General features: G+C 47.4%; 1 protein-coding gene across 9 annotated transcripts in view; it reads left to right on the top strand.

Moving 5' to 3' along the window:
- UNC13B (unc-13 homolog B) overlaps positions 1-26,621 on the top strand; it is a 213,076-nt gene extending 186,455 nt beyond the window's left edge. For 3 of the 9 annotated variants that reach the window (XM_058672174.1, XM_058672171.1, XM_058672172.1), the window contains 23 exons: positions 3,838-4,007; positions 4,403-4,518; positions 4,833-4,996; positions 5,917-6,067; positions 7,363-7,431; positions 8,776-8,865; positions 9,192-9,320; positions 12,424-12,551; positions 13,183-13,268; positions 18,760-18,886; positions 19,111-19,207; positions 19,359-19,502; positions 19,743-19,820; positions 20,322-20,399; positions 20,631-20,719; positions 20,988-21,140; positions 21,251-21,374; positions 21,484-21,540; positions 21,714-21,794; positions 22,342-22,489; positions 25,113-25,205; positions 25,364-25,523; positions 25,686-26,621. In XM_058672174.1, coding sequence (XP_058528157.1) covers positions 3,838-4,007; positions 4,403-4,518; positions 4,833-4,996; positions 5,917-6,067; positions 7,363-7,431; positions 8,776-8,865; positions 9,192-9,320; positions 12,424-12,551; positions 13,183-13,268; positions 18,760-18,886; positions 19,111-19,207; positions 19,359-19,502; positions 19,743-19,820; positions 20,322-20,399; positions 20,631-20,719; positions 20,988-21,140; positions 21,251-21,374; positions 21,484-21,540; positions 21,714-21,794; positions 22,342-22,489; positions 25,113-25,205; positions 25,364-25,523; positions 25,686-25,971 — 2,818 coding nt within the window. In that variant the 3' untranslated portion in view covers positions 25,972-26,621. Of the gene's footprint in view, positions 1-3,837; positions 4,008-4,402; positions 4,519-4,832; positions 4,997-5,916; positions 6,068-7,362; positions 7,432-8,775; positions 8,866-9,191; positions 9,321-12,423; positions 12,552-13,182; positions 13,269-18,759; positions 18,887-19,110; positions 19,208-19,358; positions 19,503-19,742; positions 19,821-20,321; positions 20,400-20,630; positions 20,720-20,987; positions 21,141-21,250; positions 21,375-21,483; positions 21,541-21,713; positions 21,795-22,341; positions 22,490-24,207; positions 24,306-25,112; positions 25,206-25,363; positions 25,524-25,685 lie in introns of those variants that run through there. The other 6 variants (XM_058672175.1, XM_058672173.1, XM_058672178.1 and 3 more) reach the window with 5 other exon arrangements.
- The last annotated feature ends 113 nt before the right edge of the window (positions 26,622-26,734 follow it).

Raw genomic sequence — 26,734 nt, 5'->3', positions numbered from 1 at the left:
CATTCTCTTCTTGCTTGTAAGGTCTCTTCAGAAAAGTCAGCCGTGATCCTGATTGGTTTTCCCCGGTATGTGATCTTTTCTCTGCTTCGTACTTGTCTTAGGATTCTTTCTTTGTCTTCGTTGGAGTGGAACTTGAGCACCATATGTCTGGGTGAAGATCGCTTTGGGTCATATCTGCTGGGAGTCCTCTGACCGTCCTGGATTTGAGCTGGATTCATGTTCCAAGTGTTTTGAAAGTTTTCCTGTATAATTTCGTCGAGCACCATTTGCATTCCTGATTCTTTTTCCGCTCCTTCAGGAAGGCCAATAATCCTAATATTTGATTTTCTGAGGTTGTCTTTCATTTCTTGTATGGTCTTATTGGCTTTGTTCAGACTTGTCTCCAGCTGTTTCATGAACTGGGTGTGTTCGTTTTGTGTGTCTTCCGTTTCAGAGATCCTCTCTTCTGCTGTATTTGTTCTGTTGGTTAGGCTCTCAATTTTGTGCTCTAAGTCAAGGATTTTACTTTTCATTTGTTGTATTTCTGAGGCTATGTGGTTCTTGAATTCCTTGAAGTCCTCCCAATTCTTCTCATTGTCTCTGACATATTTTAACATTATTTTTTTGAATTCCTTGTCTGGTAGATCTTCTATGTCTTCATCTCGCATCTCCGAAATAGACATTGGCTTTCGATCCTTTATTGGTAGGGTGTTGGCACTCTCATCTGGATCATTACCTTTTCTGGTATTTCTTCCCATTGTGTTAGTGTTTCTTTTTTGAGAGACCTAGGCACCAGTGTGCTGAGGGGTCTCCAAGCACTATCCTGTAGAGATCGGAGTCTGCAGGCGTGGAGTAGCAGGGTGTGGGAATTTTCAAGGCACTTTTGGTGCGTCTCCAGAACACTGGACCTCAGGGCGCCTCTTCCAGGGCCCAGAGGATTCAAAGCGCACTCTCAGCTCGTCCCCTACAGGTATGCTACCACAGGGCGTGGGGGAGTGAAGGCACTCTCTGTGCGCGCACCCTGTTTACTGGATCACAGGGCTCGGAGCAAGGGACTATAGGGCGTGTTCCAGGTGCTCTCTGGAAACGCCTCCTGCGCAGGTCCGCCCACCCCAGCACTTGCAGGGGACCGACCGCCCCTGCGCTAGCAGGGAACTGCCCAGCCCAGAGGCGTGCTTGGGTTCCTGTGGGATAGCACCGCCCAGCTGAGTGCCACACCGCAAAGGCACAGGGGAGTATCCAGTGTGCCTTTTGCCTTTCTCCCAGACACAGTTTTGGCAGTCTCAAGGCACTCGCCCTGTGTCTCTAGAGGCTGGAGCCTGGGGGGGGGAGGGGCGGGGAGGCCAATTGTGTTCAGGCTCTGTCCGTGCCCCTGGGGGGCCAACTCCCGAAGCCTCCAACCCACCACTGTCCCCACCCAACTCACTCAAACCTCAGGTTCTTGCAGTCTGCCTCTTCCTCTGGTGGGAATCCTGGCCGCCAGTGCGTCTCCCGACTGCTGCGTCCGTTGCTGGTCTCCGCGCGGGTCGCGATGGAGCCTGGAGGCTGCGGCTGGTGCAGGTCCCGGGGGTTGGCGACCAGGGTGGGCAGATGCCGGCGGGTCCCGGTGATTCAGGGTCCTGGTGTCCGCAGCGGGGCAGGTCCTGGCGAGTCCTGGTGACCAGGGTGAGCAGATGCCAGCGGGTCCCAATCACCTCCGGTCCTCACAGCCACAGCGTCTTCAGGTCGGTCTTTGGGTGGGTTCGGCGGCACTCAGAGGTGACTCAGCAGGTCAGGAGCGGAAAGTCGTCTTCCCTGTCCTTTGCTTTGTTTTTCCCTGGTTGCTCTTCCGAGTTGTGTGGATTTTTTTGGCTCCACACTGTCCAGGGAACTTCACGTTCTTCTCCCTGTAGTTCTATGCTGCTCCACTTACGCTTTTGTCGCGTTCTAGCCCTCTCTGTCTGTGAGCTCTCTCACAGTCTTCCTCCTATGTCGGCCATCTTGCGAGTCTCCCTCCCTTATGCTTAAATTTAAGTGAGCTGGCTGTGTTTTCATTTCCTCTTTTCCCACCCCCCTGCCAGTTTTAGTAAATAATTTATTAACTTCCTATTCCAATACAAGACACAGCCATAAGATTGTCCCTTCACTTCAGGAACCTTGTTGTGTATTATCTTTCTGTAGAGCAGTAGTTATGAGGACATAGGAAAAGGAGCAGCAGATTCTGGTAAGTATAACTTGAGGGTAAGATCGCAGGGCCCAGAGAAGAACTTTTAGGGAGGATAGAATGAAAGAAATGCCTGGGAAAACTTGCTTCTCCAAAGAAAATATTGAAAGGGGGTAGCAATCCAGGGGGACGGCGGGGGTGATAGAAGTTCACCAAGCACAGATAGCTGATGGAGAAGTTAGATTCAACAGTCCAAGGAGCTGGACTCCTTTTCGGTCTGCCAAGTACTCTACCCCTAAACCCTTCATTCTGCTGGAGCCATGCCCACATTGGCTTGTGGCGTCGCTGTCTGGAGGGCACTGGGCACAGCAGGGAGGACAAGGTCCGGGACCCAACACCTCAACGATTCTCCGGGGCCTGCATCTGAGCCCTGCCCACAGCCATGGCACCTCAGCTTAGAGCCCTGGTGCCATCCCACTTTCTGTGCACCCCGGTCTCCACAGGGGCTGCTCCGGCCCTCAAGCCCTCTGCAGGCACCTCGGCCACCACCACCACCACCTCCACCACCTGATGATGGAGAAGTTAGAAAACTAAGCAGAGGTGGCAAGACGCACCTACCATGGTAGTAAACTCCTTTACTGATTTCATATCTCAGACTCCACTTCTTAGAGCTTGTGGCATATCTAGCTATTTTCCTGTTGGTGTTGCTAGCTGCATAAAAAGTCAAATTGGAGGCCAAGGTAGTGGTGTAGCAAGGTAATCCTCACCCTGTGATGCTGGCATCTCAAAGGGACACTGGTTTAAGTCCTGGTAGCTCTGTTTCCAACCAAACTTCCTGTTAATGGCCTAAGAAGACAGCAGAGATGGCCCTGTGCTTGGGCCCCAGCATGCACGAGGGAGACCCGGAGGAAGCTCCTGGCTTCTTCTGATCCCAGCTTCAGATCATCTTGGCTCTTGCCATTGCAGCCACTTGGGGAATGAACCAGCAGATGGAAGACTTTTCTGTCTCTGTCTGTCTCTCTCTCTCTCTCCTTTCCTCCCTCTCCCCCCTCTCTTTGTCTTTCAAATAAAAGATCTTTAACAAAGGAAAAAAAGTCAAAATTGAGGGGTTGGTGCTGTGGCATAGTGCGCTAAGCCTCAGCCGACAGCATCAACATTCCTTATCGACATTGGTTCAAGTCACAGCAGCTCTGCTTCTGATCCAGCTCCCTGCTAATGGCCTGAAAAGGCAGTAGAGAAAGTCCGGAGCCCTTGGGCCCCTGCACCCATGTGGGAGAATTAAAGAAAGCTCCTGGCTCTTGGCTTTGGACCAGCTCAGCTCCAGTGTATGTAGCCATTTGGAGAGTGAACCAACAGATGGAAGATTTCTCTGTGTCTCTCTTTCTCTCTGTGTGGCTCTGCTTTTCAAATAAAGACAAATGAATCTTTAAAAAGTAAATAATAGCCAAGAAGTGAAAATTGACCCTAATTACTCTTTCTCCTCCCTTCTCTAGTCATGGTCAAATGACTAGATAATGCTGTGTAGATCTTCCAAGGGTAAGGACTGATAAGATAGCCTGGCTCACTCAGGCCTTTAGTGCCACTGCGCTCTGACCCTTGCTCCTCTTCCACAGCCTCAAGGATAGCGGATGGAACTCTGAGGGAGGGGACTGGATGTCATAGGAATGGACTCTGCTCATTCTGTCCCTAACAGAGCTCTCCAACTTCTCTTGCAGTGAGTGCCACAATTCCTCTGACCGCATTAAGGTGCGTGTGTGGGATGAGGACGATGACATCAAGTCCAGAGTAAAGCAGAGGCTCAAGCGAGAGTCCGACGATTTCCTTGGCCAAACCATCATTGAAGTTCGGACCCTGAGTGGCGAGATGGATGTCTGGTACAACTTGGGTGAGGAAACAACCAGACAAAGTTGCTAGGAAGGGAGAGCATAAAGAGACATCTGGGAAGATGACCATTTAGCAGAACTGCCAATCCCTGAAACATGTATCTGATTACCCGTCCTGCCTACAGAAGTAACCATTGGTAGGGGTGAGGGATGGAGGACTGACAGCATCTGGCACTAACTCTAGCCCCTTTAATCTTCATACTCCTCCTCATGCCTTTTGCCCCCAGCTGCTCATATACCTCACCCAGTCAGTTCAGGGATGTGTGTGGTCTCTGGAGTGACTGCACTTTGTTAAGTCCACCCTTGGGTCAGTGCCACCTTGGGTCTAGTTAAGATGGGGCTGTCTCTGCCCTCTGTAATTGCAGTGGTGTCAATTGTCATTTTCTTTCCTTCCTAGAGAAGAGAACAGACAAGTCAGCTGTCTCAGGGGCTATCCGACTGCAGATCAGTGTGGAGATCAAAGGGGAGGAGAAGGTGGCCCCGTACCATGTGCAGTACACATGTCTCCATGAGGTAAGCTGGCGTTTGGTAGGCGGGGGGGCTTGAAACCAGGGAATGGGCCCTTGACCATCAGGAAGGTTAGCAGATGGTTCAAGATCTGTTAGTTTTTGATGCTGGGCTCATTGTGCTACCCTGGACCACCCAAGTGACTGAGCCCAGACTCCATTCTCTTTCACTGAGGCCACAGAAGGAGCTGAGCAGCAACTGGAAGGACACACAGTTTCTCCCAAATCCTGCTTTGTGTCCTCAGCTTTCCCACCACCAGGTTTTGTTTTAGTGTGAAGGTGTGTTTAATCCTTTCCTCCCTCTGCCCTGTCTCCTTGCAGAACCTTTTCCATCATCTCACAGATATCCAGGGCAGTGGAGGAGTCCGGATTCCAGAGGCTCGAGGGGATGATGCCTGGAAGGTGTACTTCGATGAGACAGCCCAGGAAATTGTGGATGAATTTGCCATGCGCTATGGCATCGAATCCATATATCAGGCCATGACGTGAGGCTCCCTTGGGACTCTGGAGAGGGGCTACTTGTCTTTGGGGCACATTGATGTGATGGGCAGGTCTTTGTGGGGTCATAAGCCATGCTTCCTTACTTTCTTCTCTGTACTGGGTATAGATCTATGCCCCCAAGACAAAGAAGATATATGTAGGAAGGGACTGTGTTAGTAACTCAGGAAGAAGGCATTTTTCTGTATATCCCAGAGTTCAGGGGTAGGGAAGGAGGTGAACATGGAGGGAATATAAGGACAGACTGGTCAGGCCTGAGTATGCAGGGCATGTGTGCTCACGTGTATGTGTGTAACCAGACAAGCCAACTCAGACTTGTCTATGATCAGAGAGGACACTAAACTACAGGGAGTTGATGATATCCGTATACCAGGAATTCTGACTTCTTTGAGAAGTGGAGTGGCTTATCTTGGGTGAGCCTTCCCCTAGAGCTGTTCACGGGAAGCAGCCCTAGGTAAGCAGATGGTAGAGGTTACCCTGGTTGTGCTTCATTTAGTCTACAAACTTCTCGTTTTCATTTTTATTTTTCTCAGAGATTTACTTATATGTAAGGAAGACCATCAGAGACAAAGACAGAAATGAAGAAAGAGAATTTTCAACCACTGACTCACTCTGCAGTAGCCAGAGCTGAGCTAGATCAGGCTTAGAACTTACCAGATCTCCCGGGTGGGTGACAAGAACTCACATACTTGGATCATCATCCTAGGCACACTAGCAGGAAGCTGGATTGGGAGTTCAGAGTAGCCAAGACATCAGTTAGGCACTCGCAATATAGAATGTGGGCATCTCAGATGGTGGCATTACCACACTACACCACAGTGCCCATCCCACCTCTTTTTGAGTTTCTGTTTGACCTTTGCTTCCAGCCCTGAGGGTCTTAGATGCTGAAGATGCTGTGTTTTTTTAGGCACTTTGCATGTTTGTCATCTAAGTACATGTGTCCTGGTGTGCCGGCAGTGATGAGCACCTTACTGGCCAACATCAATGCCTACTATGCCCACACAACTGCTTCGACCAATGTCTCCGCGTCTGACCGCTTTGCAGCATCCAATTTTGGGGTGAGTGTGACGTAAGAGCATATGTAATTGTTTGTTATCAGTGGTTTGATTTTTCTTTACTATGGGGTTTATTGGTATGGTAGGAATTCAGGTAGTTGCCACCTTGCTAAATGGACCTTCATCTTTTTCCTTGTAAGTGGATTTATAGGCTGCAAGACTAATTTGACATAAGTGAGCTGGAGAATTTGTAAACTCATGTTTAGAGAGGGAAGTGCCAACTGGGCTAAGGGCGTAACCTCTGTGGGTCAGCAACTTGATCGAGTCATCGTGCTCAGTTCTTCAGATCCATGAACAGATCTTTCTTAAAACCATGCAGTCTTTCTGTGGCAGATTTATTGTGTAAGTTCATGTGGAACCTGTGTCTAAGTGAGGATGCCAGGGGTACCTGAACCCATGTTTCTTCTATCTGGAGTGTGCTCTTTTAGTGTTAAGTACCTGAGAGTTCAGTCCTCACTCAGAATTTCATCTGATTTAAATTCAATGCAAACTGGATGAACTAGTTTTGACCCACCACAAAGGTTACCTTTCTAGTGATAAAATTATCAACAATCCCCTAATCCACTGAGCCTTTGATCCCTGTCTACTGTCACCAAGTACTTTCATTGTTGTAGAGTGTTTCTGTAACTGAGTGTAATTGATTAAACCAGTTAAATCATCTTATCCCGTTAAGTATTGACTTAATATCTAACTATAGAATCAGTGCCAACAACGTACTGATACCTGACTCCAGAACTAATCATACTTCTTCATGGAGAGTATATTATATGTATTTTTAAAATTATAGATTAAAAATCATACATGAAGGGAAATTAGGTAGGATATGGTTTAAAGAGAACCCTTCATGCCTTCCTCGTCATCATCCAGATTCTTCTTTTCATCATAGTTACGTTACTATTATGAGCTACACCAACATAAATCAAAAGACCTCCAATCCAGGAACAAACTGGAGAACGTTAGAGTTTCCTTTTATCTAAGATGAGTTACAGTCTCAAAGAGATCAAAATGCACTTGTCATGACCTATGGTTCTGTGTGTTGAAAGAGAGATTTCCCCTCTCAGGGACCTGGCTTTCCCCTGGTTAGGATGAGGCTTCCTGCTGTGAGACAGAGGTGCTAAGCCAGGGAACTGCACTATGTGTCCCATGTTTCTTTTGCATTGTTTGTCCTTCCCATGGACAGGGACAGGGTAGGTTGTGTCACCAATCAGTTTTCTCCTTCCTACACTCACTACTCTCTCTGCTGTACTCCAGGAAGATTCAGAAGCAGCTTATTCCCATTATTCATTTCTCCCCCTCAGAAAGAGAGATTTGTGAAACTTCTGGACCAGCTCCACAACTCACTGAGGATTGACCTCTCTACATACAGGGTAGGTGAGGCCATGGCTGAGCGGGATAATAGGTGCTATTGAGCTCAGAACAGCAGTGACTGTGAAGATCCGACATGGGGATGTTTGGTCTGTGCCATCCCACCCATCCAAGTTGATAATGCCACTAAAGTCTGAGTCTTGCAACTCCAGGGAGCACACAGTATGTGAATAGCCAGTATAGCTCAATCTGAACATACATTTTGCTTTCCATCCCACTCACCACTCCACCAAACTTGGATGACATTCTCATTAGGCATTTCCTGAGAATCATCTCTTTCAGAAATGCCCTTTTTAAAATGAGATACACAATTACATTTCCTTTATGTATTTTTCCATAATTTCCTCATTTTCTGGGGAAGTATGAAAATCTTGGTAGAGGAAGAGAGTAATTTGACTTGGGCAGGTCATTTGTGTCAGAGATTACGTTCAGTCCTACTTTGGAGGAAGGAAATAAATAGAGTAGGTGTGGAAGGGGGTGAGGGGAAGGGTACCTGGGATGAGACAAGACAAGGAAAAGGGCAGTTTCTCAGTTTCTCCTGAGTTAGATCTTTTAAAATGCCTTTTTTACTTCCTTAAAATGTTGTGAATTTCCAGAACCGACAGCAGGCACATACTCACAAGTGAGTACAAAAGCAGCCTCAAAGTTGAAAAGAAGTAAGATTTTAATGAACTGTACCTCCAGTGCCCTCCATTTGCATGAATAATGGATAGTTTACTGTATATCTTCTATTTGGCATATAAGTAGTCATTGGCAGATACAAACCACTGACTTTGAAATTGGAGTGTGGGGAGCATCTCTCTTCAGCTCTCCATGGTTGTTTCCTCTGGAAGCTCATGCCAAGAGTCCAATTAGGTGCATGGAACATTCTTAAGGAACTTCTGAAAGCAGTTCTGCTCAGAGCTCTGCCATCTACTGGCTTCAGAACAGAAGAGCCAGACACTGAGTCGGGCCTCAGTTTGTCTGTAGTATGGCTCCACTTATATTCCAGGATATACAGGTAGATTTTAATCTTTGAAAACTCACTGTTTGGGTGTAAGAATCTTTATTCAAGAAAAGTTTGTGTGTCTGTGTGTTCATTTGTACTAATGCTTATCCATTGCATGAGAAATATGGTTGAGGGGAGGATATGTTGCTCCGTGGGCAGTAGGATAGTAACCCCCTTTTGTCAAGGTTCTGTGTCACTAAAGAAGAGGGAGACCTGTAACACTGCAGCTTTTTTTTTTTCCCAGCTCAGCAAGTAGCAAAAATCCCAGCAGCAGGGGAGCTTTGATTTCATTACTTTGAGCGAGGAATTTTTTTCATATTCTTCCGTTCCTTTCTTACATGTGCTTGATCTACAATAGAACAATTTCCCGGCTGGGAGCCCTGAGCGACTTCAGGACTTAAAATCCACAGTGGATTTGCTGACCAGCATTACTTTCTTCAGAATGAAGGTAAAGGGTGGACTGGGTTGCATTGTGCTAGGCTGGGCCTTGACCACAGGAACTGGAGGATGAGGATCACTGAGCAGAATATGATGCTACAGGATTCATGACCTCAATCTTGCGTTTCAATTCAGCTGTTCTTAGGTTACTTTGGAAAGAGGGTACATAGGCCATAGATCAGGGAGGATAGACTCATCGGTGACCTTGCTGATTTCATTCTAGGTCAAGATCCAGGGACTGCTAGAGAAGTCCAGAGTAGGTTTCCTGGAGAGCTAAGAGGCTAGCCCACCTAACTGAGCAGAACCCTCAGCTCATATTTCTGCTCTAATTTTCAGGTACAAGAATTGCAGAGCCCTCCAAGAGCCAGCCAGGTGGTAAGGGATTGTGTGAAGGCCTGCTTGAACTCTACATATGAATATATCTTCAACAACTGTCATGACCTGTACAGCCACCAATACCAGCTGGTAAGAGGCTTGGATCAGATAGACTAGTTGTCAGTGACTCTCTGGAGCCTTGGCGTTCCTTTGCTCTTGTCTAGCAGTGGAAAGGAGCTCAGAAAGAGTCTTTGATATTCTTGAAGGTAAGTGGTGGAGCATGGACTGGGTAGACCAGGAGTCATTTGTGGGTAGAAAGGAGCCCTTAAGCAAAATGTGACATCAGAGCTGAACAGAAATGGCAATAGTACATTTGACTTTAGTGCTGAAAAAAGTGAACCAAATTTTAACAGTTCACAGGTTGAATAGGTGAGTTCTCCACCCATCTCAGTTTTTATTTCTTACCCTCCTCTGAAGTTGTTCTGACCCCTGTATGTTCTGGATTGCCTTTTCTGAAATCTGTAACTGTCTTTCTGAGCCACTTGCTCTTGGACAGGCAACTCTTCGCTCTGATCCATTCTGTCTGCAGTACATGGTTGTCTTAGGTATATTCATCAGGGGACTAGGAGTGCTGACCCTGTCCTCCTGTGAGGTTAGGATACTTCTGCTGTTTTTGGCATTCCAACTCAGTACCCAGAAGTTTAGTACACTTTTCCAGAACCTTTTGATAGTGTACTTTTTTTTTTACCACCACTGCTTATTCCTTTTTTCAAAGACAGGGCTTCCCTTTTTGGCCCAGTTTCTGATATATAATGTCTGCCTTATGACTGTCTTATTGACCATATATTTGCAAGAAAATCTACTTGCAAAATAGATTTCCGTCAGTCCAACAAATATGTATAGAGTGTTCATTCTAGGCTAGAGCTAAGAAGAAGCAGAGTGCTCTTTCCTCATTGACTTCCTAGTCTTGTGAGCAAATATGCAAGTGTCCTTCAAAAAGTTCACAGAAATGTATGTTATGGAAAATCTATGTATAGATTTCCAAATTCTTTTTTGCCAAAATAAGTTCATTTTTAAATTCTGTTTTCCACAAACTTTTTAAAATTCCTTCATGTAACTTTCAAAGTTGTCTGTTAGAAGGGCCTTGAACAAGGGATAAGGTTGAAGAGATTCCAAGGCGAAATAAGTCCCTCTTGGTCAGGTCTTGAAAAGTTCCGTAAAACAAAGAGCATTTGATACAGATTCTGAGAGGCAGTAAATGAAACCGCCCCCCCTGTGGCTTCTAGGCCCTTTGTTTTCCTTCTTAGATATGTGCTTTGGACTCTTCTGTCACCGTTCTGTGGATCTTCTGTGGTTGTTAAGACAATCCTGCTCTTAGCTTTGGTCTTCTAGCTATGCAAATGTGTATTAGAATATTTGATTTCTATTCTCCAGTATGAGAATGAACTAGACTTTGAATGAAAGCTTGTAAACCATGCAGGAACTTTCTTTAGCCTTTGTAGTTTGCTGTCTGTCTTTTACTGTCTCAACAATCTCATTTTCTCATTTATCAGTTTTTACTCTGGAACATACCCTTGATAATCTTTTGAAGATCCCATGTAGTAGTCTTCTGTCATTGGTCCATTCATCCATCCTTTCATTTGCCCAGAGGAAGAGTGTCTTAATTACTCTAGGGATATCAGGCAAAACTTCTTGAAAGAGGTGAAGCTTGACCTGAATTTTGAAGAAAGAGTTAAATGGGCTGGATACAAGGAAGGTACATGTAGAGAAAATAGAATGTGGACAACATTGTGTATGAATGTGCCCATTTAAGGAATTGTATGTAGGCAGTTTAATTAGCTTGGTGATGGCATCAGGATTTGAATTTCAGCTCTCTGGAATCAAATCTTGGTTCTGCTGTTTATAGATACATGACCTTGAGTGAGTGATGTAACCTTGTTGTCCTTCAGTCCCCTCTTCTGTATAATAAAGGTGAAGATAAGGTCTGCTCACTGGAGTTATTAGGTGAACACCATGTGTAAAGTTCTTAGCAGAGGACCTTTTTACATAAAACCACTAAACTCGTGGTGGCAGTGCTTCAGCCATAGTTGCGGCCAAAAGGAAAGAAGTCATATTCTGGAGGGCCTTTGCTGAAGGCAAAGTGCTTTAAGAAGAGAAGTGACATTGAGGGAATTTCCTGATAGAAAGGTCCATGTCAACTATGTGGAGGAGGAATTCAAAAGAAGATCAAGGGCTAGTTAGAGGCTCTTTGAATAATAAGAACTTGTGACATAGTAATGACAGAGAAAAAAAAGGATGTTATTTGAGTGATACTGAGGAGGTAGGCTCAACAGGATATAGTCACTGGCCGGGTTTCCAGTAACTGCATGGTAATACCAACTTATTAAGGATTGTGGAGACTGTACTAACGTGAGGCATCCTACAGAGAAGTTTTCCTCTTGTCCCTCTCAGCAGCTCCACCTTTGCCCTTGTCCCTGTAGGAGACAGTATCTATTGCAGCCTATCTGTGGTGGGCCTTCCTTGTCCTGTCTGGAGTCTGAATGTAGAGTGGCTTCTCTATTTTCTGAGACTTACCATTCTGTTCCTTTGCCTCCTTCCAAGTAAGATCTTTTTTTTTTTTTTTAAATCCAGTTGGGTCTATCATTCCCTGGATAGATTCCTTCCTCCTCGTAACACCCAGGGGGATCAGGAGAGTCCAGCTGTGCTGAAAGTTGGGCTTAACTACATGCTGAGTCTGTTGAGAAACTCCTGCAGAACTTGAAACAGCTTTTCAGAACTGATATGTGTGTGTGGTGGACAGGACTTGGAGTGAGAGAAAAAACATACAGAGATAGGAAAGACATTGTTGGATGGGTGGTGGTGATGGTTGGTGGGAGGTGTCAGGGGAATGACACCACTGGAAGAAGAGTGTTGCCTGCAGGGCTACACAGAACCAGTCCTGTTTACTGGACTCATGTTTACTCATGCTTGCTGCCGTGAGTCACTCTAATCAGAACAACTGAGAAAGGACAGTGGGCACCTGCAGGTCTCCTGGGCTGACCGAGCTTGTCAGAGCAGTGTCTGGGAGCTGGGAAGGGAAATTCTCGAGGGTTGGGTCTTTCATGTCCAAGAATCTCCTGTCACAGAACAGGACCAATCTTGTAGAGACTAGGAGTTGAAGGGTCCTTATAGAGCCTAGAGGAAGAGAAAGATTTGAGACACACCTGGTTCTAATATGACTCTCCTTCTCTTCCTCTGTCTCCCTTGGAACAAGAAGCAGGAGCTCCCTCCAGAGGAACAAGGCCCCAGCATCCGGAACCTGGATTTCTGGCCCAAACTGATCACACTCATTGTGTCCATCATAGAGGAAGATAAGAACTCCTACACGCCTGTTCTTAACCAGTAAGTATTATGCTGCCTAGCCCTGTCTTGTTGGTAATTGGTCCGTCCATCTAACAGTCTCTTTCCTATCTCTGTATGTTTGCAGTGCCACCTCTTCCTCCTGTCCGTCCGTCTGTCCTTCTGTCCCCTTGTATCTGTCGGGGTAAACTGTTTCTGGAGACAGGTGTGGAAACATACTGGGGGAGTAGGGGCTTGCCCAGCTGAACCAGCCTCCCTGAGTGAGAGGCTTTGGGGCCTGTGGCTACTATGGGAGCTCCAGGCCAGAGACCACGTGTCTGTATGTCATCCATCCACTGAAATTGGCTTCTCAACGACCACAGCCCTGTCCTTTCTCATCTAGCTTACACAGTTTAGGCCTGTGCTCCAGCTTCACCCCTTTTCCTTTGGGCCTCAGTTTTCTGACTCACGGGCTTCCTCTCCCACTTTTTTTTTTGGAGGGGGCCCACTTTTCTTTGCCGGGGGGTGGTGTGTCCTCCCATTATCCTGCCATTGTCCCTTGGGCCCCTTTTCTCCAGATTGAACCTAGACCTGTTCAGTATGATTTTTCAAAAACTAAGCACCTTCGTCTTGGAATGAAGCAAACCAAATGGCTCTTGTGGTGTTCTCTGACTGTGACTTTGCCTTTCATCAGGTTTCCTCAGGAGCTGAATGTGGGGAAAGTCAGCGCAGAAGTGATGTGGCATCTTTTTGCGCAAGACATGAAATATGCATTGGAGGGTAAGGGTCTCCCCCAAGACAGTGGACTCCTAACCCCAGCACTTTGTTTGCTCTCTGTTTCTTCTCCCAGACAACTGCAAGTTCTAGGCAGATGGTTGTAGTGAGCCACCAAAGAGATTGTAGAGCTCTGGCAGGAGGCAGCCCACAGGAGGCCTGGGGTGGGCAATTTTGCAACCCAAGGAAACAATGGAAATGGCTGCATGCACCTTGGTTAGTCTTTCCAGCTTTATAGCCAATGCCTGTTGGGGATTTCCTCAGCCCAAGATCCACTCTTCCCATGATGGTTGTCCTTAGGTGGCTCATATCCTGGAGGATGATTTTGTGAAGCACTTTCTTTATAGTTTTAAAGAACTAGACAACCTTACATATACAGAGAAAGTTATTATCTCTTGACTGGAAATTCCTAACCTGGCTTTCCTTGAACATTGCTCTGGATTAGTGTGGCAGAGCCAGTAAGATACTTCATCTCTCACTTCTACTACTAGAGTAGACCACAGACACAGTATGCATCATGCTGATTCAGCATGCTGGTTTCATTGCTCTCCTTGGTCTGCAAAGATACATTGCCTGTGTGTATCAGACCATCCCATCAGTATCATTGTGTCCTTTCTGTCTGTTTACATATGTTAGCCTGTGAAACCGGGTCTAGAAGAGAAACTGGGGGGTAAGGGCTAAGCAGAGTCTGTCAGTTGGGTGGAGTGGCAGACAAATTGTGTAGCCCTCATACCCTTAGATGTCTGACATTTCCAATCAGTGAATCTTGAGGTTTGAAGCAGCCTTAAGAGATGTGGGTTCCTGTTGAGATAGCTATAGCCTGCACCTGTGCATTCTGTAATTCAGCCTCAGAGCATTGGCTCTCTCCTTCCCATACTGGGTCAACCCTGGCACTGTGTAGCCCAGACCTTAGCCTGTCAGGCCTGTCTGGAGGTCACCTGCCCATCCCCCCAGACAACACTGAGAATGATTAGAGTATAGTTCCAGAGGGTTTGGAGAGAAGATTAAAACAAACAAACCAAGTCAGAGCACCAGTTAGAGTCCCAGATGGTCTGTCTCCTTTCTTTCATGCTTGCTTGCTTTTTCTTTCTTTTTTCTTTCTTTCTTTTTCTTCCCTTCCTTCCTTCCTTTTTCTTTTTCTTTTGCTCTTTTCTATTTCCCCTTCCCCTTCCCCAAAACCCCTCCCCCCACCAAATTCCCCTATATTATTACTATAGCATAGCTCTTCATAAACAATCACATGTTCATCATTGCGGGCATGGACAATGGCAGAGAGTCCAGCCTCCCATTGTCAAGATACAACTAATAGATTCATTAGTGGTCCATCTTTGATCTGGAAGTAGAGATACACACTGCGCTGCATCCTCACATCTGGATATGAAAGTCTCCATTACACAGCTACCACACATCCCTCTTAAATGAAAAGCCACAATATAAAATCAACAATAGGAAGGAAAATAGAGATTTACAACACCATGAATTTTTCAAGAGGTTGTGATAGTTCAACAGTCCTGAATTGCTGGCGATCCTGCCACTCCAATCACGATGAAATCTCTCCCGAATCCACTGGCTGCTGTGGTCCACCTTAGTATCTCCATCTACCCAGATCTTGACTGCCAGTGATTGGCTGTCAGTGATTTGTTCTGTCCTCCATCCTCTGCCATGGTACCAAGTGTCCTCTAGAGGCTCCCATGTACTATCATATTCTCCATGTACGTTTGGATATGCTGTCCATCTGAGCCGCTGAGGAGGCCCAGCTCTGATACATCCCCTCAATGGTCTACTTCTGATCCAGTTTCCTGCTTATGGGCACTGGAAGGCAGCAAAGGGTGACCCAAGTCCTTGGGCTCCTGTCACTATGTAGGAGACCAAGGAGGAGTTCTGGCTCCTAACTTCAGCCTGGCTTGACTCTGGCTGTCATGGCCATTTGAGGAATGACTCATGAGATGGAAAATCTTTCTTTCTCTATCACTCTGCCTTTCAAATGAATACATCTTTTAAAAAATAAGTTTATTTGATATAAAAAATTTGGAATCAATGATCATTTTTTTCTTAATATGTATTTTCCGTGAGCTTTTAAGACTATCTATATAAACATAGTTAATATAGTGCCTGACACTTCTTTAGCACTGAACCAATGTAGTTATCAACAGCAATATTAAACCATTATGGGCTCATGAGCAGAGGTATAACTTGAACAAAGAAGAATTTTATTAAGATTTCACCTTGATGGAAGTTAGGGGCAGTTGGGACAGAGAGAAACTAGAATTAGAGAATGCAAATAATGAAGGACTGCTGTAAAACTAAGGCACCGGAACTAGGATTAGAGCAGAGAAATGGAGAGGGACAGATGGGCTTTGAACAGTTGATTGTAATAGGACTTATTAGTGACTGTTAGCCTATGAAAGGGGTTTGAGGGCCAGGGTGATATTAGGGTTAGCTCTGAACAGAAGGCTAAAAATGCTGTCCTTGTAAGTTGATTGTATTGAGGTGTAATTCAGGCAAAATAAAATAGAACATGAACACAGCTTGATCAATTTAAAAGAAATTGTAACTTATTTTCATTTTATTAGAAAGGCAGAGAGACAGAGAGGCAGGCAGAGCTTCCATCCTCTGATTCACCCTCTTCAAATGCCTACAACAATCAAGACTGAGCCAGGCCAAAGCCAGAAACCCGAGGCTCAACCTGCATTTCCCACAGAGATGGCAGAGACCCAGGTACTGAAGCCATTGTCGGTGCCTTAGTAAGTGCACAGTAGCAGACAGCTGGATCAGAAGCAGAAGAGCCAGGCACTCCAGTGAAGGAAGTGCACATCCCAGGTGCCATATTAATTGCTATGCCAAATGTCCATCTCAGTGTGATAAACATTGACAAACACATTAAAATATGTGCTTCTCCTTTGCAATTGATCCTGCACTCCATTTTCCAAGATTTTTTTTTAGTATTTTCTAAATGCTGGAGACTGATAGATAGAGCCCTTTCAAGATAAATAAAGTAGGACACTAGTCCTTGAGTAGGTCACAGACCAGTCTGGAAAACAGGCATATTTGTGAGCGATTACATTGGAAAGTTGTATCACAGAAAGAGTCAGCACAGCGTGGCACAGGAGAACCACATAACCTAGACTCAGAGTACCTGGAATGGCCTCCTGGAGGAAGTGGTATGCATGCAGACCCTTGAAGAATAATAGGACTAAGCTGATGGGGAAGGAAGGTGATTCTGACAAGAAAGGAGACAGAACATTCCACATAGAGGACAGTATTTGTAAGATTCAGGAATCTAGGGAGAGCTGGAATGGTGGGAGAACTACTTGCAGCAGCACGACCAGGATTTCAGACACAGAAAGAGATGAGAGATTGAAGGCTGAAGAGGTAGGACAGGGTGGTTGTAAACTGTAGGCTTTTGGGCTCAGACCATGTTGGGAACCACTGATGTATGTCAAGTAAGGGATTAACTTGAGCAGATTTATCCTGTAGACTGGCCTCTGGGAGACTGGAATAGAGGCTGTTGTTAGAGATGATGGTAATAAGATGCAGGCAGGTGATAGTGTGGCTAGCGGGATGCGGATAGATTGCAGGGACATTTTAGAAGTGAAATCAGTAGAGGTTGGTGATTTAACTGGACAGGAATGAAGATGGAAAAGGAAGATGTGAGAGTGATGCTGAGCCCCACAAAAGAGGGTACAATACATTGGTATTCTCTGTCCAACCTCAGCTGAAGATGTTAACAATGGTGAGAGATGGGGATCATACTTAAACCCGGGCCAAAGTGAGATGTTCCATCAAAACCTATCTGAACATTATCAACCCCAAACAGGGATCTGGGGAGAGATATCAGCAAACCAGGTAGTTAAAATCATGAATTTGAAAGAACGCTCCTTAGCTAAAGATGAATGGAGAGAGGAAGAGGAAGTCAGCAGCTGGAGACTGGATATGTGCTTATTCAACTTGAAGGACCAACAGCCTAATCAACCAACAAGCAGCATTACTGAAGGACTTTGTGGAATCTGTTAGAGCAGTTCAAAGTGAGACCTGTGTTTGGACATCCATGTGTTTTTACGCTACAAGAAGCTAATGCAGAAAATGGGGTTTAGGACCAGACTGTGGGTTGACAGAGAAAGCAAGGATTACATGTAAATGTGGTAACTTGAAGCCCCTTAGGAGAAAAAGTTAGGAAGCCATACAATGAGGGGGCAACCCTGCCTACACTTTGAGTACATTATTTTTACGTTTGAGGTTATCAGACTAGCTGAAGGACAGCAGAGCAAGAGGGTTGTGTCTCTGATGTTCTTGACTTCTCCCCTGTCTCTGGCTCACTGGTGTCTCTGTTCCATCACAAGCTACCACTGTCATTCGTATTCGAAAAGTCCACTTTCTGGGTGGTAAGAACTTTTGGTTGTTGTCCCTTCGCCTCTAGTCTTACTCCTTTCTGTTCCCTCTTCTCTGGCTCACTGCTTTTTAGGAGAGACTGCCAAAGTAACCTCAAATTGGGATGATGCTTCCTGCAGTACCAATGAGAGGAAATTCTTGGGACACCCAAAGCCTATTGAGGTTGATCCCCAGGTTCTCATTTCCTTCTTTGAGTATCTGCTGTATTCTTCAGTGATGTTGAGCCTTTTCCTGGAGGAGCATCACCCATAGAGGTCCCAGGGCCATAAACCTTTTCCTTCTCAGTTGCTTAGAACTCGCACTCATTTCCTTGCCTTTACCACTATGCTGTAAGTCAACACAAAATCCACTTAAGTGAATGCTCCAACTGTAAAGGGCAGAGGAAGAGAACCAGTGTATGGCTCCATGTCAGTCATTTCAGTGTGATCTTTGTCATGAATTCCCCAGAAGGCTCTGGAGACTGTGCTAGATCACCTTTCATATGAACAATAAACATCCTGTTTTCTGCAGCACAACAAACCCTGGGCAGTTCTTCTGGTGGTGTCTCCATAGTTTATACACTGACTCTATTTGCATACTTCCCTAAGAGCTCGCTTTTACCTACTTGTTCTCTCTGTCCTGAAGCCCTTCTAGTTCACCTGAAGATTACCTTAACATCTGCCTACTCAACTCCTCTTTGTTATCTTAGACCCACTTTAGTGTCTCTTACTCTTTTGTAGTTGTCATTGACCCATTCATGCTGTGTCCACCTGCTGATCTCTGCATTTAAGCCTAAGAGAATGGCTCCGCCAGTAGGACTTAAAAGGCCCTGGACAAGCCATCATCTCTTCCCACTAATCAGTGTTGGCTCCACAGCACTGTCTCCTCTTCTTCACCAGAGGCCGCTAACCTCACTTTACACTTGCCAAAAGTAGAGCCGGAAGAACTGTAGGCTTGCTCAGCAAGGCTGGCTCAATCCCTCGGGAGGAAGATCTGGGTCAGGCCTCTGGAGGATTGTGAAACAGAATGGGAAAATGACCATGAACATCACCATTGTTCTAAGACACCCACTAGAGCCATCTGACCAGATCTGCTGAGACCTGACCCAGCCTTCCTCCCCTTCCCCCAGAGCATGAAAAAGATCGACTATGTAAGAGTGCTGACTACATGAACCTGCACTTCAAGGTGAAATGGCTGCACAATGAATATGTGCGGGATCTACCTGCCCTCCAGGGGCAGGTGCCTGAATATCCAGCGTGAGTCATTCTGTGGGCACCACAGAGGGAAGGGAAAAGGGCCCTCCTGGGTGGGCAGGGCTAGTTTCTTTGATTCAGTTCAGCAAGCCAGTCTTGAGACTGTCCATTCCAGGCACTGCTGTAGGAAGAGGAGACTGCCTTCCAGAAAACCCCAGTCTGGTAGAAGCACATGGTATATGCCCCTTCCACTAGCTCCAGCCCCAGTTCTCCTGCTGTGGCTACAGGTGGTTTGAGCAATTTGTACTGCAGTGGCTGGATGAGAATGAGGACGTGTCACTGGAATTCCTGCATGGGGCCCTGGAACGAGATAAGAAGGATGGGGTAAGCCGGGACCTGAGCTGTATGGGAGCAAGCCAGGAAGACTGTTGATGACCACTGAGTCATCCCTGCTGGCTGGAGCCCTTTAGAGCCTGAACAGGCTTAAGAAAGGGTACCAGCTGTGGATGGTGATGCTCTGTGTGACCCTCCCCAGTTTCAGCAGACATCAGAGCACGCGCTGTTTTCCTGCTCCGTGGTGGATGTCTTCACACAGCTCAACCAGAGCTTTGAGATTATCCGCAAGCTGGAATGCCCAGACCCCAGCATCCTGGCCCACTACATGAGGAGATTTGCAAAGGTGACCATGATTGTCCCTGACCCCTCCCTTGTAGTACCACCAAACTCACAGCTAAGCCCCAAGCCTGAGCTCAGCCCTCCTCTGCCGTGGCCTTCAGGCAATCTCCATTCACCTTCATGTATGTCTGGGGCTGAGTGATGCTGCTCTGTGTTCCTCCTCTTGTTATGGTTCTGAGATGAGACTGTGGCCTCAGGCAAGATCCTACAGGAAGAGCTAAGGATTCCTCTCCTCTTTTCCCAGACCATTGGGAAGGTGCTGATGCAGTATGCAGACATCTTATCAAAGGACTTCCCAGCTTACTGCACAAAGGAGAAATTGGTAGGTTCGGGTCCTGGGCCCCTTAGAAAAATGATGTGGAGGACTTTTGAGCCTTTCTTGCATTTATAGATATTCTTGGAGCTGAGGGTCAAGGAGATGCACCCAATTCCTAATTCCTGCGAAGGCTTTACTTACAATCTAAGCCATAAAATAGAGAACTGACTGTGAATTCCCCTGAGCCTCCATGTGATTCTTCATTGTCTACTAAGCTGTACCTTTGCTGAGCCTTTTTTTTCTTGGTGTTTAGTGAACAAATTAAGATAGAATGTTAGAATACCTTGAGTTACCTGAGTATGCAACACCCAGCCGTCAAGCATTTGCTTGTCATCTTCCTTCAAAGAGAATTGTCTGAGCTGGCTCTAGATCTTAGACTTTAAGGAGTGACCTGTGTGATATGGGAAGGCCTTGTGGCTTTTGAAACCATGTGAAGAGAGGGACCAGAGGCTAATGGGCCCTATGTTGGAGGGCTCAAGACTCAGTAGCTCCATCTTGTCCTTCAAGCCCTGCATTCTGATGAACAACATGCAACAACTGAGAGTGCAGCTGGAGAAGATGTTTGAGGCCATGGGAGGCAAGGAGGTAGGTCTGAGGGCTTGGGGTCACTCACTGTACTTGTCCTTTATTCTCAAGCTTGTGGCTGCAGAATCCCACTCTGTTTTGGCTGAGTAGGCCAGGAGTTCAGCTTGGGTTGTGGGCTGGCTCAACCTGAGACACATTGAAGCAAGTCCCTTGGAAGGAAGAGTGGGGTCTGGGGAGGAGAGAGAGGGGTCAGAGAAGTAGCCTAGCCAGCCCCACCTCCTGTGGTTGCAGCTGGATCCTGAAGCTGCAGACAGTCTGAAGGAACTACAGGTGAAACTCAACACAGTTCTGGATGAGCTCAGCACGGTGTTTGGAAACAGGTCAGTGGCCCCAAACATATGACCCTCAGAGCCGGGTGTGGTCCCACCCAGTCCCAGAGCCCCTGCTGCACATCCTCCCTCATTAGCTGCAGGTGCATGGTTCTTCCCTCTTCTCTCCATCACTCCACCACCCAGCAGCTCCCTCCATATCTAAATGTCCCTACTGGGGCCTCACCATGAGCATGTAAGTGAGACCAAACAGCTGACACTGTTTTGGGGTTGTCATGTGCCTGGGGAGGACTGAGCTGCACTACGGGCACACGTGTAGTTTCCAGGTGCGGATCGATGAGTGCGTTCGACAAATGGCAGACATCCTGAGCCAGGTTCGAGGCACGGGGAATGCATCCCCCAATGCCAGGGCCTCTGTGGCTCAGGAAGCAGACGGTGTGCTCCGGCCTCTCATGGACTTCCTGGATGCCAAGTGAGTGCAGCACTCGGGACCCTCCCATGGGGAGAGGCCATCAGAGGAGGCTCTTGGCAAAGGGGCCGTCAGATTCTGCCCCCAGCCTCACCTGTTGCCTGGGCCCACAGCCTCACACTGTTTGCCACTGTGTGTGAGAAGACAGTTCTGAAGCGGGTCTTGAAGGAGCTCTGGCGTGTGGTAATGAACACAATGGAGAGGATGATTGTCCTGCCCCCGCTAACTGACCAGACGGTAAGGGCACTTCCTTTTTGCTCCCTGCCGTGTGTCTCTTCCCCTCACTCCCTGCCTCTGGGTGGACTTTGGAGTCCTCTGCTTTTGACTGCTTCCTCTTCTCTGCCAGGGCACCCAGCTCATCTTCACTGCTGCCAAAGAGTTGAGCCAGCTTTCCAAGCTCAAGGTACCCGGCCTCGGGGGGGGGATCCTCCTGAGGCCGGAGGGAGAAGGGTGCCTGAGAGAAAGACAGTTTGAGTTTCAGGAGGTTGAAGTGGAGAGGATGGGGAGGAGCATGCTCCTGTAGCCAACCCCATTGGCTGGGCTGTCCTGATGTCTCTGCTCTCTTTGGGGCTCCAGGACCACATGGTGCGAGAGGAAACCCGGAATCTCACCCCAAAGCAGTGCGCCGTCCTCGACCTCGCCCTGGACACCATCAAGGTGAAGACTTTCACCTACCCCCTTTCCCAGACTATCTTGGCACCACCTGCTTGGCCAGATTAGGTGTGTCATAGGCTCTTTGCATGCCACACCCCAAGGAGATGCCCTGTATCCCAGCAAGGACACATACTTGGATATGGCCCCTACATTGAGGGTGTTCAGGATTGGTTAAGGCAAGAAGGCAAAAACATACAAACCATCAGTGAAGACACATGGGACAGGTACATTGTGATCGTTGGGTTCTGTGAGGTTCCAAAAACTGCAATTCTCCCTGCCTCAGCTTCTCGCACTCCAAGGCTGTACCTGTCGGAATAGACCTTCAAATGCCACCTCCGTGAGTGGGGGCTTCCCCCACCACTTCTGCCAAGTACTCATGTAGTACTCTGCCCCTTAGAGACTATGACTGGCTTTGGGCTCTTCCCGATCTTGTGGATGATCAAATGGCCTCTTGTTCTCACAGTCCTCTCCCCAATTATCTGAAGATGGTTGCTGGGGGAGCCGCCTCTTAAGGGGACAAAGCAGTAGCAGCTGCACTTTTATTTTCCAGCAATACTTCCATGCAGGAGGCAATGGGTTGAAGAAAACATTCCTGGAGAAGAGCCCAGATCTGCAGTCCCTCCGCTATGCTCTGTCTCTGTACACACAGACCACAGACACGCTCATCAAGACCTTCGTCCGCTCACAGCTTGCCCAGGGTAAGGCCCAAGGACTGTCACCCCCTCCCTGCCATACATCTGCCCCTGGAGTCAATGTCTTCTAGTCCTTGAGGAGGATCTAGTTAACTTCTTCAGAGAACCTTTAAAACTTAAATCTTGGGATTTCTTTTTTTTTTTTTTAAGATTTATTTTTAATGGAGAGTCAGATATACAGAGAGGAGGAAAGACAGAGTAGAAGATTTGTGCATTGATTCAACTCCCAAGTGGCCGCAACGGCCGGAGCTGAGCCAATCCAAAGCTATGAGTCTGGAGCCTCTTCCAGGTCTCCCACGCAGGTGCAGGGTCCCAAGGCCTTGGGTCATCCTCTACTGCTTTCCCAGGCCAAAAGCAGGGAAGTGGGGCTGCTGGAATTAGAACCGGCATCCATATGGGATCCCGCCACTTGTGAGGTGAGGACTTTAGCTGCTAGGCTACCATGCTGGGCCCAAATCTTGGGATTTCTTGAGGGTCCCTGATACTTACCCCTACCCCATTATCAAGGCCTGGGTGATGGGTCAGAGCTCCCTTCTCCCAGACATCACCTGGCCACTGCATGTTTATTGAGTTCATGGAGTATGCCTTCTCTGGTAAGTGGAGGAAAAGGAGGAAAAGTGTGAGAAAGCTATGAGAATGAGTGATTCCAACACTCAGTAGGGCTCCAAGCTTTGGGAACCTTCCTGGCAATTCTCCTCAGGAGAGAAAGCCAGAAGATTGTGTAGACTGATGTGGATGAGTCAAATGAAGGGAGCTGCTTCAAATGAAGGTGGGAGGTGCCTTGTGGGGCACTGCACAGCTGAGCCCCACCCTCCTGGAGGATGCTCAGGCACACAACCTCAGGCAGCTGTTTCTCTCCCAGTGACTGCCTGTCCTCAGAAAACCCTCCTTGTCTCTAGTCAGGTCTGTCTGTGCAGATGTGGTTCAGACTGAAACTCTGACCTGAGCCTGGAGCTCCTGCAGACCCATTTTTTACTGCTTGGCTGGGTGGTCAGAGGATGGGACCTGGTAGAAAGACAGACAGACTTAGGCCTCAGTGAACAGTGGATCCAGGGTACAGAGCTTACCTCAGAGGGACAGTTGGACAAGAAATGACCAGAGGTGACAAAACAGAGAGGAGCTTCAAGGCAGCCCCATTTCACCCATTGGTTCTTATTTCAGTTCAGGGTGGGTTGAAGAGAGAGCAAAAGCAGCAGCTATGAGCTTTGTTCAAGGGCATGGAATACATACACATAAATGCTCATAACATTGGGGGAGATCTGAATTAAGCCAGAAAAGCTTTATAGAAGCATTGAGCTGTATGAGATAAGAGCCAAGGGGATGCTGACAGGGGCTCATCGTGAGATAAGAACAGAAGTGGAAACACATAGGGTATGGGACATGTGTGTATGCGCATGCACGCATGCATTCTCTGCCTGTTGCTTTATCATTTAAGGGCCTAGGAGCTAAAAGCCTACAGCCTGTCTTTTGCTATGCTGGTCTGATACCCTTCTGTGCTGCTGTTGCTAACGATTAGGGTGCTCTCCAACCCAGTGAAGTCTCCTGTGGAACATCAGGCACTGCTCTCAGCCCTTAGACTTTTTATCCACCCTCTCCCTTTTCTGGGCTCCCTCAGAATACATGCAGGGGATGCTTTGAATTTCTATTAATTCTTTAAACCTCTGACTAATTCTTCTTTCTCTGTCCTGCTGCCGCTACTACCTCTTGACTTGCTTCTCATTCAGTGCATGACGGGAAAGGTATTAGGTTTACTGCTAATGAGGACATTCGACCGGAAAAGGGTATGTGCTACACCAGGCAGGTGTGATTCTAACATGGGCTCACACAGACCCTTGTGAGTTAGAATGAGCTGCCTATGCTGGGGGAGGTAGAGCCAGGTGTCAAGGTTTGGATGGTATTATCCCAAGTCCTGCAGTGATGTACTCCTAGGGCCCAGAAATGGGTTCTCTTGTTGATTCTTGTCCTGGCCTCAGAAACCCCCCAATCCCTCCACATCACCACAACAAAGGGTTTTTGTTTGTTTGTTCGTTTGTTTTTGTTTTTTTTTTGTTTTTTTTTAATCTGAGGTACAGGATAGTAATGTTTTTTCAGAACCAGGTGAGGTTTCTGCTAAGGAGAGCCTGTGTTGGCTCTTTTCCCTAGTTGGGGCTGGACTGTGATCCTGTGCACGGGCTCAGATTTGAGCCAGATAAAGTCTCTTTGAGCAGGGCAGCCTCCCAAGCAGGACCTCCAGGGATTCTGGAGATAGGCCAAGGGTGCTGCTCTTGGCCAGAAGAAACTACATTGTTCCATTAAGGGACACAGACATAGGGTGACATTACTGTCCTCTCCCAAAGATTCCATGAAAAATTCTTGGGCTTAGGAGAGCTTTGGGGGTCCTCAAAGATTCCTAGGACATTTCTGAAAGAAGTTTCCCGTAAGACGCTGTCGCTTAACTTGTGTTATAATAATACACAGCCTCATTCTTTACCCCTTCTTTCCTTTATGTCATTCCCTAACCTCCCCATGGCTATCGTTGGTTTTTGCTTTAGGGTATAGCATAGAAAGCTCCAGTATGGAATGGAATAATTTGTCCTTAAGTCCTGGAGTTCTTCAGTGGTGGGGTGTCATCTATTTATCTGTTCCTCAGGGTCTGGTGTGGATGATCCTGTGGGGGAAGTCTCTATTCAGGTGGACCTGTTTACCCATCCTGGGACTGGGGAGCACAAGGTCACGGTGAAAGGTGAGTGGGATGGTTCACAGTTTCTGCTCAGTGGCCTCACTTGTCAGTCCAGGGCATGAGCTGCTCATCCCAGTCGCCCTCAGAGGGGAATGTCCTCAGGGGTTCAAGAGCCAGGAGCACTTGGTGGGGTCCATCACAGGTTTCCTTTGTTTGCACAGTGGTGGCTGCCAATGACCTCAAGTGGCAGACGGCAGGTATGTTCCGGCCTTTCGTGGAAGTGACCATGGTGGGCCCACACCAAAGCGACAAGAAGAGGAAGTTCACAACCAAGTCCAAAAGCAACAACTGGGCCCCCAAGTACAATGAGACATTCCACTTGTAAGTAACAGGGTGGTGGACCTGCAGGACTCTGGGATAGGGGTGCTTTGGATGCTAAGGCTTAAAAAGGGGAGAGGAAGGATGGGCTGGAGGGCAGGCTGGGGTGAAGTACACTGAAGACTCTCAGCTTTGGCCTTTCACCTTCTGCTCCTGTGCTCACAGCCTCCTGGGAAACGAAGAGGGGCCAGAGGCCTATGAGTTGCAGATATGCGTGAAGGATTACTGCTTTGCCCGGGAGGATCGTGTGCTAGGGCTGGCTGTGATGCCTCTGAGGGATGTGGCAGCCAAAGGCAGCTGTGCCTGCTGGTGCCCCTTGGGCCGGAAGATCCACATGGATGAGACAGGCATGACCATTCTCCGGATTCTGTCTCAGAGGAGCAATGACGAAGTAGCCCGAGAATTCGTGAAACTCAAATCAGAGTCTCGGTCCACGGAGGAGGGGAGCTGAACATCTTCGGCTTATGTGCCAACCAGGTGGCACTGATTCCCCAAGTGAGGGCCAGAGGGAGTTAGCTACGTAGCCAGCTTAGGGTCCTTGTAGCCAAGGCTAACCCCTTCACTTAAGGATACTTAAGGGAAATTTCAGGGTGGTGAGAATATAGCTTAGGAGCAGGTGTGTAGTGCCAGGAGCTAGGCTGTGGGATTACCAGGTAGAAAGATTGTCCAGAGAGGGACATCACTGAGTGAGTGTCGGCCATTCTTGGCAGACACCTGTCCGCTCTACATAACCTCTCTCTGTTTGTCTCCAGTCAGACACGTACAGACCAATCTGTAGAAGAACAAGTTTACAGCACGCCTACACTGGTGCCTGGCTGGCCCGGTAGTCAATTGAGCTTACAGGTCCAGCTGGACCTTGTGAGGTAAGCTAGAGTATGGCCAGAGCAAGAAGACACAGAATAAAATTCAGACTGTCCCTTGAGCAGAATTCACTGATTTCATGTCACTGAAAGGAGAGCAAGGATTTGAGGCTAAACAAGAGATGGATCCCTTCCCTCAGATCTCAGCCTGTTGAGAATTAGGACCAGGTCCATGTGGTGCTATGAAGCCCTGAGCAGAATGCTTCTTTGGAACTTCAGCAGTAGGGCTGCCCAACCAATAGTTCCCATAATGTGCTTCTGTGAGCAAGAGGCGTGTTGATCAGGATGCGAGTTTGTACTTGAGGGCTTAACTAAAGGGTCCATGAGCATTTTCTTCTTGGGGAGGCCTGGACA

This window comes from Ochotona princeps, chromosome 14 (assembly GCF_030435755.1).
Source record: "Ochotona princeps isolate mOchPri1 chromosome 14, mOchPri1.hap1, whole genome shotgun sequence".
In the NCBI taxonomy this organism is placed as follows: domain Eukaryota; kingdom Metazoa; phylum Chordata; class Mammalia; order Lagomorpha; family Ochotonidae; genus Ochotona; species Ochotona princeps.
The sequence above is the reverse complement of the archived record's forward strand: the minus strand, read 5'-3'. Positions and strand labels throughout refer to the sequence as shown.